This window comes from Alosa sapidissima, chromosome 22, assembly GCF_018492685.1.
Source record: "Alosa sapidissima isolate fAloSap1 chromosome 22, fAloSap1.pri, whole genome shotgun sequence".
NCBI classification, from domain to species: Eukaryota; Metazoa; Chordata; class Actinopteri; order Clupeiformes; family Clupeidae; genus Alosa; species Alosa sapidissima.
Window position 1 is genome coordinate 29,343,789 of NC_055978.1, and position 16,428 is coordinate 29,360,216.

Genomic DNA, 16,428 nt, shown 5'->3' on the forward strand with positions numbered 1-16,428 from the left:
GCTACTATCCCCTCGGACTGAGCACTGCCAACGGTGAGTGCCCAGACCCTACATTTTAATGTGGGTATGGCTCGTCAGGCTATTTAAATCCAGTTTTATAAAGCTAACTACTAGTGTATACCTCTCCCTTACAAGACTGATGCAAATCTAGATGCATGGGCTATAATACTATACAGGGTTGATTTATTTGATTCGGTGTGATTCGATGCAATACAAAGTGATTTGATTATTTTTAACACTTGTTGACTGTAGACATTCATTTACCCTTATCATTTAAAATAAACCCAATACCTAGAAATGCACCATTGCTTAACTTCAAACAGATATATTTAAAAAAAGATAACATTTTGAATCCAAAATTCAATCAAAATTAAACTGCATACCTACATTATGTACCTACCATTACCAAAATAGCCTACAGTAACAGGGTAACAGTGTATACAAATTACTGTAATTCCTAAATAATTAATGTGATATTTTTGTTCAACCCCTTGAATTAAAGCTGCAGGTCTACACTTCGAGCACACTGTTTTGTTACGTTAGGGTTAGGGACAGGTTAGTAGTCACATCCATTCTGGTGATATACAGAGGTAAAAATACTAAAAGTGTCTAAATACTTACTGACCTAACTTACACCATTGGGTGAAACAGAGCAAAATCACACACTAGAGCCTATGAGAGTGATGGAGTACAAGATAGCAAGAGAGCCTGACATGCAAGCTGAAATCATGAATTCACAGCAAGCTTATATACATCTGGGTACAGTTTAATGCTCCTGCACTAGATGTGGTGGGGGTGGGGGTCTGTAATACATATTTTATGGATTAAAGTGAGCCTCTCTCCGCAGACACAGCTGTAATTCTCTTTAAACCCTGTCCGGGAGGAGATGACTTCATCTGAGTGCAAGACTAAGCAGTATTGGAGCAGCCGGTGGTAATTTGAACACCAAAAACACCTATGATATACCCACTCATGATTTCAGATCCTCACACTGACTGATTCAAACAGAAAGCTCCCATTTTACACACGCATATACAAAACCATAGGTCTCAGAGTGTGACTGTGTTCTTCTTGAGCACACACACAAACACACACATACAAGAATCAAAAGCACCACATAAAACTTGAAATAGCCACACACATACACAAAACAGGAGCCACTTTGAGAGGCTGGGATTATTCGAATGTGCTCTCTCCTGATAAGTGGATTAATGCTACATTTTCATTTGACTTTTCTGCTGAGGCTGAGACACTGCACAGAAGCACTACTTATGAAGTTCACCAAATCTGGCCTTGGATTATGGTCACAACCAAGCACTGCTTGAATAAAAGAGGGGGGGGGGGGGGGGCTCTTCCAAAGGTTTACCTTAATTACTGATAGAGAGGAAACTTCTCAGCCTACACCTCTCAGCACTCCTCTCAAAGGGAATCAAATAATCTGAAATGGACTCCTTCAGTGTCTGCCCCCTTTTCACTTCATCAAATAGTTACCCTCAGAGTCATAATGGACCTCCAATTGTTGATGTAACGATGCACCGGGAATCAGCTAAAAATCGATACAAACGTGTGAAAATTGCAACCAATTAGGAAAAAAAATTAATAACAATGCAACAATGTTGTTCAAAAATAAACAAACTAGAAATGCAGTTCCAAGAAATTTGCAATGCATGAAAATGCAAAATATCATGTATAGCTAAAATAGACTAGGGGCCCTATGGCGGAAAACGGGTTATTTTCTTGGCGCAACATTTAAATTCTTATTTTGCACGTCTCTTTTTTTGAGAAACGTGCCAAGGGGTGTGGCAACTAACGACCTGAGGAGGGATCTGGCGCGTTTCAGTATACTACCTTAAACACATTACTCCAATGACCAAGAGAAACCTGGTCAGAAGTCCATGGCGAGTTGTTTATATGTTATTTTAAGAGCACATTATCACCAGTGATATGGGCAGGTGCACAACGCACCATGCTTCTCTCATCCACAAACGCACACCGGCGAACATCCATGTAAAACATTACAAATTACACGATTACAATGAGAAACATAATTAGAATAAAGATATTAAGAAATACATCTCACAATGAGTAGTTACAGTATTCACCATCATTTGCACATTGGTAATGATGGAGAGGCCAATATGAAGCACAGCTGAAGAAGCACTGTCACGAGATGTAAGCAACTCCTCTGCAGGATAAACATTTTTTTTTATTCAGTCATTCGAACATTATTGGGGTAAGTGTTGCTTTTTCCAAGGCTATGTTTTTGATGGTAACCCATCATCAGTTAATAGTGAAAGTAATTAACTGTGTATTTACTGTTTTGTCGTTGACTGACACCACGGTAAAGTTAGTTTAACTTTGCCAATGAGTTCAAATAATAGAGAGTAACCAGGAGAGGAGTTACATGTGTCCTCTTTGGCTGATTGAAGACCAGTTGTACAAGACACTGAGACGATCAAGACTATGTCTTCGTGTCTGAAGGTAGTACAGTGGCTTATTAGCAGAAGTCAATGCTTTAAAACTGATACTAAAACATTATCTACAGCCTGAGCCGAACATATACAACCATGCTGACTGCTAGCAGCCAGAGCTGGTCCCTCTGGACTTTACTGCTGTGTCAGCAAGCTTACAGAACAGCCAATGAAGCTGTATATAAAGGGATGGAAGTAAGGTGCAGTATCTGCCTCAACTGACACCTCCCAACCTTTTCCAAAGCTGTGCAGCAAGTCACAGTTAGCAGAATGGATACTTCCAGAGGAACCTTTTGTCTCAAACCCTTCCACTGTAATAAGACAGCACATCCACCAGGACATATAATTTATTATTAACAATATCAAAAGGCATAAGACCTACATATATCCCAATCCAAATTATGCTAAACTGACTTCAGTATTCACAGTAATGAGCTCAGCAATTTGTATCTTTTGAAGAAGAAAACTTTAATCTAATTTTGCCTTTGCTGTTGCTAGAGCAGCAGCACAGCTGCAGGAAAACAGCAGTTTTAACCGCTTGCCCTTCAGTTAGGTTGTTGAGTTTATTCATAGACAGCCTTGTGTCCTAGCAACAACAAAGAGAGAATAAATGGGAATGTTATAGTTTCTATACAAAAAGCTCTGCAATGATCTTATGTTAAGTACCAAGATGATGATTGGTACAAATAAGTAAAACACACACACATTAAGAAGAGTCTGACTTATCTTAAGGAGACTTATCAAGACAAATTTTCTAAGAAGACTTTGCTTGTTTTAGGACAAATTTGCTTAATGTACTGGCAGACGAATTTGCTTGTTTTCACGTCTTAAAATTAGTCAAATCAAAAGTTAAGTCAAATGATTTTACGAGAAAGCACTAGGTTAGTGTCTTTATACTGAAAACAATACCAACTTGATTTTTTGATCTTGATATAAGATTAACACATTTTTATTAGATAAGCAGTTTTTGCAACACACACACACAGCTAAGTACAAGTCTTGGGCCTACAAGAAAACGCAATCTCTTCAACCTGCCTGGCAAAAAACATTACTCTCTCCCCCTCATTTGTAGTATAGCCAGCGTCAACATAAGGGTTAGGAGAGATATCTATGAGGGATCATTGGCTTGTTGACTTACTACCCTAAAGTGCTGGTACGGCTTCATCATCCCCCACTATATCTTCAAACCAGAACAGGAAAGTGCACTTGGAGTGCAGGGCTGCCAGACGTTTATAGCAGCTTCAGAGTAGTGTAAGCACTTGCTGATGAAAAGCCTGAACACACAAACACTGCAATGTGTTCCGAATGACTTTCCCTTCTTGTTATGCCGCACATAAACACTTAACGGTGAGGGAACAGCAGCACTTTAACCGTGCAATAAACCCCTCATGAAACCCACTTTGTGCATCCCATTACATTTTAATGAGCTCAAACATGATGAACATGCAATTTCCACGGCATACCTTGGAATCTTTATACCCTCATCACCTGACAGAATATGAGAGACTTTTACAGGACAGACCCCGAGACAGGAAATACATCTCAGAGCAATACTAGGAGATAAAGAATGTTAACTCTGAACAGAACTCTGATATATCAAAGGACTTAGTGGATTTTATTCAAGATTTTTCATTCATTCCTATTTTGATTTGTGCTAATGACGCAAGTGTGTATTTGGATTCACATCGTTGTTCAGCTTCATCCATTCTCCATTCTAACTTTTTTGTGTTTTTTGGGCTTTTTTATGCCTTTAATGATAGGACAGTGGAGAGTGACAGGGAGCGAATGGGAGAGAGAGCAGGGGTGGGATCTGGAAAGGACCACGGGGCGGGAATCGAACCCGGGTCACCGGCATACGGTGCAGGTGCCCCAGCCAGTTGCGCCACAGCTGGGGCCCTCCATTTTAACTTTTCTATGAACAATGAAAGAAAAATTGCAAGAATGTACAATGAAATAATAGTGTCAAACAGCTAAGAGTAGGTTATCTGGAACAGAGATGTGTCCTTCAGATCCACGATCATAGAAGTGGATTTACAGAGCATAGACGTGCATAGTTCTATGCCCTGGCTTAAAGGGAGGAACATTTTTGGTCAACGGGGTACATACCTTCTTTCCAATTAGTTTCTTCCTCATAAATTCTCTGGCCTCAAACATGTAGGGAAGGTCATAGAGTGGGCGGAAACGCTTGTCCTTGTCCTTGATTTTTTCCTGAGAGAACAGAAAAGACAGACAAACCAAATGATCATCACACAGTGAAGACTTGCAGGAAAAAAAGACAACAATCTTCAGAGACAATTGGACTCATTCAAATGTGGATTCACTGATTCATTACTAAACTCTGGCTTCTCCATCTTCCCCATCTGAATACTCAATTAAATAAACGAAACAAGAAAACAACAAGGATTGTTCTGCTTTCCCCACTTCACATCCCTCTCATGAGGGAATTGGTTGAAGACTCATCATCATTGTTTTGCAGAGCTCAGAACAGCAGGCCATACTGAATGACAGAATAACACAATACTCTGCACAATCTTACAGTACAGAAATCGAATCCATTTTCATATTTTGAAGAGACATTCATGAAAATGACTATAAACAACCAATAGATATCTTTAACATTATTGCTGTCAAAGCAGAAACTGATGTGAAATGGTGGCATCCCTCTCTTTCCTACCAACTTTTTAGAAAAGGTAGAAATGAAGGAACCTTATGTAGTATGCTTACACACAGACGAACACATGCACTGAGACAGACAGAAATCACCAAGATGGACTGAGAACACTTCCAATGAAGACCAAAGAAAAGGGGGAGAAAGAAATCGTGAGTTCCCCAACAGGATTTTTATATCCGTCTTGAGACAGTGCGAGGACAACCCATTTTCATCTGCCTGCAAATAACTACAGTCATTCCTTCCCCCTGCAGCCAAACAAACACATGGGGGAGGAAGCCACAGGGGTCTCAGTACTTGATGTAAAGTGGTATCACATCACCTTGTGAGAGGTCACAGCATTGGAGTGCAGGCTAAAGAAAAGAGAGAGGGGGGGGGGGGGGGGGCTCAGTTCTGTCAGAAGAGAAGCTGAAACTCCCCCATCAATGTGGGTGGCAAAAGAGGCATTGATTGGCTCTGAGCACACAGTACTTGACTCATGAGAAGATAATGTTCTTACAGTCCTACACAAAGCATACAACTATAATAGGAGGAAGGTAAATGTCAGAAAACTTTTAGAGCACAAAAAGTGGCTACACTGTAAGATACTGTAGCTCATATCTAGAAAGATGAAGATACTATATTAGAAACACTCACTACCAAAACATTCTTAAACAAATAAATAATAAAATAATTGTAAGAGAAATGAGCCACTAGCGAGATAGTCAACCACAAGTGTCTGGTACCCCTCTTACAGAAGCCAACAGCAGAGGGGACTAGTCACTAGTAAAACCACTGGGCCAGTTATCGCATCATTCAGTAAGGACAAGTGTCCCAAGTCCTACAGATTATCTTATTTTGATAAGGTTCAAAAGCATTTACAGACAACAGTTAAGAGATTATTAAAGTTGTCGGAGGTAACTGGTAAGAAAGTATCTACATGCAAAGTAAAGAGAGTACTGTATCAGTACAATTTGAAGGGCTATGCTCAAAGGAAGAAGCTACTACTCAAAAACGGGCATAGAAAAACAATGCTAAAGTCTGCAGAAAAATCTACGCTGTTTGGCCATGTCAACATTATGTATGGAAGAAGAGGGGTAAGGGTTTTAATCCAAAGAACACCATCCCTGGGATGGCAGCATCCTGTAACGGACTTATTTTTTAACAAAAGGGACTGGTCTACTTCATAATATTGGTGACATCATGAAGCAGGGTGCTTTCTGTTTTCCCAAAGAAAAATGTGAGACTTTTCCTCAAACTGATTTTTTTTTTTTTTTTTTTTTTTTTTTAAAAAGGGCTTGCGTATGCACAAAAATGTTGCGTATGCCACCTTTCACACTCAGATGTATCAAGAGTGAAATTAATTCAGACATGCGCACATTTCCAATGTGTATTGTCAGTTAGCGATGCAGCGCAACAACATTCATTGATCTATGATTCTATGTGATCCAGAAATTGCAATGCAGGCTATTGCAAGATGGCCTGGATCCACTTTGTTCATTCTACTTTGGGTGTGAGATGTGTGGCCTCTTTCTAATTTCATATATGGTAGGACTAGTTACTCTGTCGCAAAAATGTCACATGAAAAGAAAAGGGAAAAAAATGGGAGTTAACTGCGGAAAGAGTCGAGGTTTGATGTCAACAAATAATAGTAGGGTAACGTTGAAGGCGCAGTCAGGGATTTCACAGGAATTTGTGTTATGTTTAAGTTTATTAGAAGACACAATTTTGTGCAAAACAAACATAGCCTACAATATATTTTAACCAAAGAACCAAATGAAACACGCCAGCGAGGTAGCTCGCCCCTACCCTCAGTATTCCCAGATCAATTCCATGCAGGGTTTCATTTTTTTTTGTTTGTTCTATATCAGTTTCAGAGTCAATGCTCTCCAATGTTGGGTAATACTGTTTGAGTAATAGAATACGCAACTATTTACATCTTGAGATAGTTCCTCGTCATTCCTGTAGAGCTCACCAAAATCATAGAAATTTTGCATTACATTACAAAAAGATAGCCTGGCCTTGGCCTGTCTACGTACTTCCGGTCGATTTCTTTTCCCTACAGTACTCATCAAAATCGCTATTTTTCAAACACTAAGAAGGCTCGACATAACTTGAAACTTTGATCGAAGCATCATCAGTGTCTCTACATATGAACTCGAGCATTAAGAACATTGTTCGTGTACACATAGTTTACTAAAAAGAACGATTTTGGACAACTCACTCGTTGCAAGATGGCAGCGAGCAGAAAAAACAAGTGAGTTGTTCAAAACCTCTCTTTTAGTAAACTCTGTGTACACCAACAATGTTCTAAATGCTCGAGTTCATGTGTAGAGACACTAATGATACTTCGATCAAAGTTCCATGTTGTGTCGAGCCTTCATAGTGTTTGAAAAATAGCGATTTTGACGCGATTGTATCAAAAAAAGTAGTGGCCCTATAGGAATCCCATTCAAAAGGTCATTTCACCCAAAAACGACAACGCATACAAGCTTAAAAGTGGCGCTTTGGACATACTTATTCATTTTCATGAAAGTTTGACTTGGGTACATTCACAAAACACTATATGATGCATTTTGGCGAGAGTTACACAGATAAAACGTGTGATTGTTTGCTGATAAGATGCACCCGTGCTTGTTATGGGCGTGCTGCAGAGAAACTTCTCTGTATGACGAAACGCCGGTTATTAGTGATTGGTTCAAAGCGGTTCAAAGGAACACCAATGATTTTAAACCTCAAACTGTGCCCTCCCACCCGGAAATAAACGTACGCCTATGGATCTAGGCCAGACTCTCTGCGAAGTCAGAGAGTCTGGTTTCCAGCCTAACAAAAAGATACTTTCTCCTACAATCCAAGATGGATTTTCTTCGAATTGTTAGGCTTTTGAGCATTTATTTTAACAAATGACATGGAAAACATAATGAATTTCATCCACATATCCTAATGCACAATCCCTTCTTTCAGGACGGTGGGGGGGTATGCCCCCCGATTCCCGGACTCCCCTAGCTTCCTATGACTAACAGCACCGCTCCGCTGGAAAAAACTCTGGAAAACACAGATTACACACGTTTCACTGTTACTAAACTAATTCCTGAACGTTTTATTTTTTCATGAGCTGAAAATGCAACGGTATTTACAGAAGATAGATGTAGGTTGCTAGTAACAAAATATTAGCTTTCAGTGTGGTACAATCTCTTTGTAAATTATGATTAATTCAAAAGTGTTTCAAACATCCCAGGGCTCCCCTATGGGAGGCTAGTGATGGAATATTTTCACCCATAGGTCTTGCCACTCTAGCCTGGCGAGCCAGACCCACATTAAAATGTAGGGTCTGGGCACTCACCGTTCGCAGTGCTCAGTCCAAGGGGCGGGAAAATCAGTTGTCTTTCAAATTCCCTCTGCACGCAATAGGACGCAATAGGATATTTGTTTTCAAGTAGCAGGGAATTCAAGCCAAACCGTTGCAACTCTGCCATCAATCATTATGTTAAGCCCACCAAACGACTCTATACACGATTTCAATGCCTGATTAAATTTCGATTTCTGGAGCTCACAAGCCAACGGAGAGTTGCTAGACTAAGCAAATGGAAATGGAAAACGCGAATGATAGATACTTTATTTAATGCTGAATCCCTCGTCTATAAAACTGCTTGCCATTGTATTTAGGGAGCTGCAAATAGCTAAGTTGTAGGCTATCCATATGCATGCGGTAGCGGTAGCGGTTACGAACACTGGTCATATGATTAAGTAATGCCAACGTTGTTCCGTGGTATTTGTGGGAGTTGTATTCAGCGACCACCTGGCTGAGTTTTGGACGCGTGTGGTGTTTGTGTGTCTCCCTCCCTGAATGCCTCGTCTAAAACTGCTTGCCATTGTAGGCTATTTAGGGAGCTGCAAATAGCTTTGTAGGCTATCCGTATGTATGCGGTAGCGGTAGCTGTTACGAACACTGGCCAATCATATGATTAAGTAGCCTAATGCCAACGTTGTTCCGTGGTATTTGTGGGAGTTTAATTCAGCGACCACCTGGCTGAGTTTTGGACGCGTGTGGTGTGTGTGTCTCTCCCTCCCCCTCTCCCTTCGAGCTGGGCAGAGTTGCCATCGCAGTGATATCAGAGCTTTAATAATGAGAGACGTGTTATACGTTGTTAAATATTAATTTGTGTTAACGTTTATCATGTACCAGACATAAGTGTACCGTGTATGCCTTATTTGTGTTTAGAGCTGTTTGCTAACGGTGGTTGAGTTTTCGTCAGCTACCAAACAGAAGTTTGTGTGTGCGTCTGGTCTGTCTCACTCAGTGGGACACACGCATCACAGCGATATGATATGAGAGTGCTGCGCTACCTGAAGGAGAGCTTTTAAAACTTTGAGAGATATGTTTTTATACCTTTTAACGTTGATGCCGTTTAGAACAGAAACATCTGACACCACGTTATTTTCCTCTGCTGATTTATGTTATGTGGTTGACAAATCTGGCAGCTTTTTTTAACCATGCAGTCTTAAATTACAAATCAAGCACTTTATTTCAGCTTCTTTTCAGGCTTATTGTTTTCTTAAATTATTTAAATGTGTTGACAGGACATTTTGTGATGACCTGAATTATGTCTTATATGTCAGCAAGCAATGCATCATCAAGGCTGTGTTGTAAGATGTTGATGAAGGCCTTTTACCCTTGCACAGTTAACCATATGCAGTGCACCCATCCATAAGTTCAATACATTTTCCTTTTTTAAATTGAGACTTATAACATTTGTTATCATCATTTGTGTAATTATGTGTCATTTGTATGATGTAAATTGAGGGAGCAAAAGCAGTATCGGCTCCAAATATCGGCTCAAGAAAATCGGCAGCCTGTATCGGTTATCGGCTAAGGCTGATGGAAAAAAAATCGGTATCGGTACTAAAAAAATCCATATCGGTCGATCCCTAAAGTCGAGCTATATGAAGTTATTATTTTAGCTGTCACTTCATTTGTTTTATAACCCAGAAGAATGTTAGCTGTGTGTCTCCTCTTTCATCTGACATGCGTGGCATATTTATCCGATCACGGGTCAGCGAGTAATTCAAACAAGAGTAATGGGTGTGCAGCGTTGGTTTGTGTACATGACGTTATTATTTTGCAGTCACTTCATCTGTTTTTATAAGCCAGAAGGATCGATATACATGGTACTAATGGATAGCCCTGTGTCTCCTCTTTCATCTGATATGCTTGCCATACCTATGCGATCACAGGTTCGCGAGTAATTCAAACGAGAGTAATGGGTGCGCAGGTGAACGCAGAGAAGTATAGACTGTAAATATGATGCAATTTGATTTAATTTCATGATTTCTTTTTATTTTCATACTTTAACGTACAGACAAGTGCGTGGTCTCGTTGGAAAGCCCCACTTCTGCTCTGTCACGCAATAAAGGTCTTGCTGTGATGAACAGTTGCGGAGCAATGTAACAGAAGAAAGGGTGCGTTTTTTGACGCACTTTGTGTCAATCGGGTTCTAAGGGTTAAATCATTAGGCTGCCAGTTGAGGCAATAGCCAATTAGCCAACAACCCCTACTTTTAATGGATGTAGCGTCACCTGAATAGGCTTCTGCGAGATTGCATTGTGTCAGAAGTTTCTGATAGTGACGTCAGTTTAAAGTTTCTGATAGCGACGACAGTTGGTTGCTCCTCAATGAAGGGTGTGCGCTTTTATCGGTGAGTGCTTAATTTGCGTTGCATGCCTGCAAGTGTAGTTTAACACGCTGCAAGTATATTGTAAATCATCCATCGCACAGACTGTAGCACGTGCGACAAATATGTTGCACTGTACAGCCCTGTATATAATACCTACATGGTAGGACTAGTTACTCTGGCATAAGCTTTCCTTTGACTCTGGTTTAGTTTGTCCTGCTGCATAGCCTTAAAGAGCTTACTGGAATGTATTTCTCAAAATAGAACGCATCTCTAAAATGAAAAAAAGACAGCAATGCTCAGTTCAAGGGAGGAACAGGGAGAAAATAATCAAATAAAAAGAGGAGGCCTGAATGTAACATCACGTTGCACTGATCAAAATACATTGGGTCCACACCCTGTCAATCATGGCTAATGCGGTCCCCTCTGGGAGGGGAAGCCCTCCCTCTGGGAAGCCTGCAGCGAGAATAGAGTGGAGAGGCTGAGTAGCAGTTGTCACAGTCCATCTCTGGTCTGGTCACCACATAAGACCTTCAGATAGCCCCGCCTAAAGCTGAGTGTGAGTGTGCACGCACATGAGGAGAGCATGAGGGAGAGAGTGGGGGGAAAAAAGAGGGAGAAAGCCAGAGGCAGAGAAACGACAAGAAAGCATTTGAAGAGCAGTAATCTTATAAGAAAAGCAGAGGTTTGGATTAAAGGACCAGTATGTAGGAAATAATGGAAAATAAACTGTAACCATTTCAAAAAACGATCACCATATGTTGTCAGAGAGTAAGGAAACACGATGAATTGAAGTAATGGCTTATTTGACAACATTACTCGAACCCCTAAAACCCTGTTAAACCCATGAAAAAAATTAGTTACTGGGCGGAATCTCAAATTATCTTTTTGTCTTTAAGGGGATCTCTCTCATAAAAAGTTGGCACATCCAGTACAGTCTAAAGGCGATACAATTAAATAGCCTAGGCGCGAGTGGCGCTTTTGCGCAGTATGCGCAAGGCTATAACTTGACAGATTTGATAGAAATCTATTCCTTTTAATTAATTTCAACATATTATTGATTGCAAATGTCCATATTTCATTTCAATTTCACAATACAAAAAAATAGACTAAACTTAGTTTAGTCTGAGTGCCATTCTTAATTTCACAACGTAACTCATTTGAACCAGACCACCGTCTCAGATAGGCTAAAACACAGTAATGCATGTAGTCTGTAACTTATACACCGGGAAAATGCACTAACTGGCAGAAATGAATAAAGCCATTGCAGCCAAACTATGTTCTAGTATTATAGGCTAATGTACACATAGTGATATCAACACCGGGGTGTTCAGTCGTCTCGCGTATTGAACCGTGGAAATAAATAGACGAACAATTTTGGAATGTGCACTGCATGATGAGATGTTGTCGGGTAGCCTTTGAATATTCCGCCGTCAGAGATTGCTAACAGTTTCAAGATATCTGGGAACTTTCCGAAGCTCTGAATGGCAGATGATAGTTGCAGATCAATTCACACAATCATTGAAGTAGGCTGTATTATGGGCCATAATTTATGGCTTTGTCAATAAACATAGAAGAGGCGAAGCGCAAGTTCAGTCCCGGCGGCACGGGGGGGGTTTGGGGGGCTTTGGGGGGCCAGGCCCGTCCTGGAAGTCATCTGTGCCCGCCCTGGACGAGCTTGGCTGCTCCAACCAACCCCAATCCCATAGATTGATTTTGAACACTTATTAAATGTAGGCCTATATTATACGTTTGTCAATCTAGCAAGTAGCAAATAAAACTTGTAAAATCTGTATTATTCCGTAGCTAATCAATCAGGAACATTAGGTAAGCTCATCACCTAAATGGAGAGGAGGTTACGTGGCGCAATCCACTTCACTTCTGCACTAACCAGGGACGGATCATGGCGTGTGCCAAGTGTGCACGTGCACAGGGGCCCTCAGCCAATGGGGGCCCTCGGATTTAAAAAAACAATTGCCATGAATTTAGGCTTGATTATGCCCGGTGCTTCTGTCTGTTAATTTGCGGCACAACTGAATGGTGTTATGGAACCGCGGACCGAAAGAAAAATAAATAAATAATAACTAAATGTTTTCCTGATCAATAAATACTTCTTAATTCATAAAATATAGAGGCATAACATTAGGTGGAAGTGGTAGGCTATGAGTGCTCATTCAATGTGTATGCGTGTTTGCGAAAGTGAAACTGACCCACTCGTGGGTCGGTGAATGAAGTGGATTCCTGCAATGTTCATGAAAACAGCATAGCGATTGGATAGCCTATAAAATCGCGACTTGTTGTAGGCCTAACAGTAGCTTATATCGTAGCAAATAGCCTATGGCGATGCCGATGATAGGCAGGCCTACACTTATTTCACTCGTCTCGCTGGAGTGAGCGCATAATGTGGGCTGTTGCGCAAAGAAATTAATTAGGGAGATGATCTGCATCTCCATTTACCAAACGCTATAGTTTTGCCAACATCTCCACTGTTAACGTGAAATATGTCTCCATGCAAGGTAGTGTCAAGCAGCAGTGAAGTGAAAACCTTGCAGGTAGCCAATGTTCACGTCACCTGAGTCAGACAGAAAACAGGCCCTGCTTGCTCTGTTAAAGTTTGTATGCCTCTTTCAAACGGTGTTAAAAGGGTATATTTAACAGCCAGAATTTCGAAATTTTCCCGGGGGAGACACCACCGAACCCCCCGTAATATGATCAGCACCACCTCTCACAAAATACTATCAACGTCCTTGCTACCGGTCTGTCAGAAATATGACAACTGTTGTCCGGTCCGTTTAGTGAAAAATGTTGCTGTAGACTGTTTGACCAGCAAAGGGAGATTACAGCCTAATAATAAAAAACAGCTGCTGGAATTCATTTCTGTGTGGGCCTGAGTTATAATATAGGACATAATGTACTACATTTTCATTGTGTGAAATTGTGCACCAGCCTGCACAGCAACAGCAAAGAGAGAAGCGCTGGCTGCACGCGCACGTCACTTGCACGTGCATGCGCAAACACGCGTGCGTCGCGGTCAGGGGGTGGGGGGGCCTTTTTTGATATTGTGCACAGGGGCCCATATTTGTTTAATCCGTCCCTGGCACTAACCCCTGTCATCCGATGACAAATATAGCTTATCGGCTCGCAAGTAGGCTATATCTCATATCGTAGTTAGTAGAAGTAGGCCTAGTAGTTTCTGGGTTTGTTTGATAGCGTTAACCTTTACTGTTTTTTTCTTCTGACCTAGTCAGAGAACAGGGAGCTTGTTACCACTCCAGGGCCGAGGTTATCCGTAACTTCCGGGCTAACTCCCTAACACTCCATCTAAAAGTGGTTAGCAAATGAACGAGGATTTTGGTTTTATCTGCGGATTTATTTTTGCATTATTTTGAATATGACTAGCTCCAGTCTCAATAGCACGTCTACTTTTTCCACACACATCTCAGTTCTAACACACATATCCCCTCTCGCTTTCTCTCTCTCCATCCCTGCGCACGGGGCTCTCTTAAAAGGAGCTGCACCATTTTACAACAATTGCATCTACATTTTCATATTAGAATGTTTTGTCAAGTGTAAGCTTAAACTACCGTGATCAATTTAAGTTCCCGTGCCCCCCTGGAAAGGTGTAATGCCCGTCCGTGAATATGTGTCTGCCGCCGGGTCTGCGCAAGTTCAACAACAAACAGGACTTGAACCAGCCCAATGAACGCCTATGTAATTAGACAAAACACTCGCATCAAAGCAGGGTGACTTGTTCGAACTTGCGAGTGCTGTCAAATTGATATTAGGCTATGCGGTTTGCTCATATAGTGGTGTGATGGTGAAGTGCAGTCATGCTGCGTTCAAGAGCGTAGGGTAGGTCTATGTCCAGTAGTAGCCTATATTTTAATTTAACGTAGCCTAGCCTAATGGTAAGAGATTGTACAGGGATGGATAATGAGTTTAATAACGTTGTTTAAGATTAAATTACAATGCCAGACACCTTCAGATATAAGAGACCCTCTCAGATTTTTGACTTTCTTGTTTTTATGGGAGCCAGTCCTCACTCTAAGGGAGCTCGGCTCCCTCTGGCTCCCACATAATTAGCACGTTTTAGCAGTGGGAGCAGGCCAGTCCGCAATCTCAAAGAATGAGAGTTTAGTGTAAGTGATAGATGACATCAAGCTTATGCCCGCAATAAGAGTTTGACAAGGCAATAAACAACAATGATCTTTTAAATTTGGCCTAGTTACCAATTTTATCATGTGCAAACTAGAGATGCGCAGATTGGCTATTATTTCAACCGTAACTGCATAGCAAAACTTATCCATCCGCACCAACGTTTTTTGACCAATTTTAAAAACCGCACCGCCCGCCATCCGCTGGTTGTTTTAATGTATATGGGTGATGCGGCGCTGCTGACGTGAGGCTAGAAAGCTCTTGCCTGTTCTAGAAAGACTGATCCAATGCAGCAAATATATTAAAAGGCTAAAGTCCTAAATTGGCTATGTTGTAGCCTATCCCCAGAATATCAGCAGCAAACTCAGTCTCTGTCTCGCAAAACAGTCTCCAAATAAAATGCACATCGGCCTGTAGCCTACAATGTTATCAGTGTAATAAAAAAAGCAATTTGGCACATCATTTCAACATGCTGCTATTTAGCCTACTAATTATTGCCTATTGTACTTTATTTTTTGCAAAAAGAAAGAAATCCTTATAAAATAACAACCTAAATAAAGTAACAACCGCCAAACTTGCTTGCTTGCCTTACACATCTAAGTTTTCCGACTATTTTTCTTACCTTCTTTTTTCCGCTGTGGATGTTATTGAGCTTGTAGAAGTTTTACCTCTTACGTTCTGAACATCTCGCACTGCCATTGCCCGATGTCATTTCTGAGTCATATCACTCCATAATCTGTCTCTCTTTTAAATGCCTATTCCCTAAATGGTAGGCTACAATGACTATGTGTTTTATATATAATATCGAAACAAAATAACCCAGGCAGTCTCATCTACGAGATGTTTAGGCCTCCTCCAATACTGGCAGCTGGGCTCATAGGTTGCAGATTTGCTTAGTGGCCTACCAAGGCTCTGCAACGAGACGCGACATGGGAGATGAATCATCGGTCAACTTGCACTGTAGCCTATTCTACTTTCTTATTGCACACTGGAGAGAAAAAAATGCTGATAGGCTACTTAATTTACACTTTTTGTTACCTTTAGTGTGCGTGTGTGTGCGTGCGTGAGAGGGGTTGCTCAGTGAAACATCGGAATACACCAATTCTGAAACACCATCTCTGATAGTAGCCTAGCCTAAACAAAGCAGCATGCATAGAAGCAACTAGGCCAAATTACTGCCTGAGGAAATTGACTATTTCAAAGTGTGCTCGTTTTTTTCGGAGGTAACGCAATTTAACAATGTATAGGCTATATATGTTTTTCATTTGATTGGTTCAACCGCCACCTGCCTGAATTTAATTAAAATATTATATTTCTTTATGTCATCCGCCCGATCCGCGGTTTAACCGCGAACCGCGCATCTCTAGTGCAAACACAATGTGTAATCAATCAATCAATTAACTTCATAACTTTAGCCTGTTTTTAGCAGCTTGCAAGTTTTTACAAAATACCAACCACGTTTGTCAATATGAATATATTTTTT

General features: G+C 40.9%; 1 protein-coding gene across 1 annotated transcript in view; it reads right to left on the bottom strand.

Annotated features, from left to right (window-relative positions):
• The window catches only part of snd1 (staphylococcal nuclease and tudor domain containing 1), a 137,283-nt gene that overhangs the window by 97,860 nt on the left and 22,995 nt on the right, over window positions 1–16,428 (bottom strand). Inside the window, exon 11 of the mRNA XM_042078130.1 lies at window positions 4,578–4,679. Within this exon, the coding sequence (XP_041934064.1) occupies window positions 4,578–4,679 (102 nt within the window). The remainder of the gene's footprint in view (window positions 1–4,577; window positions 4,680–16,428) is intronic.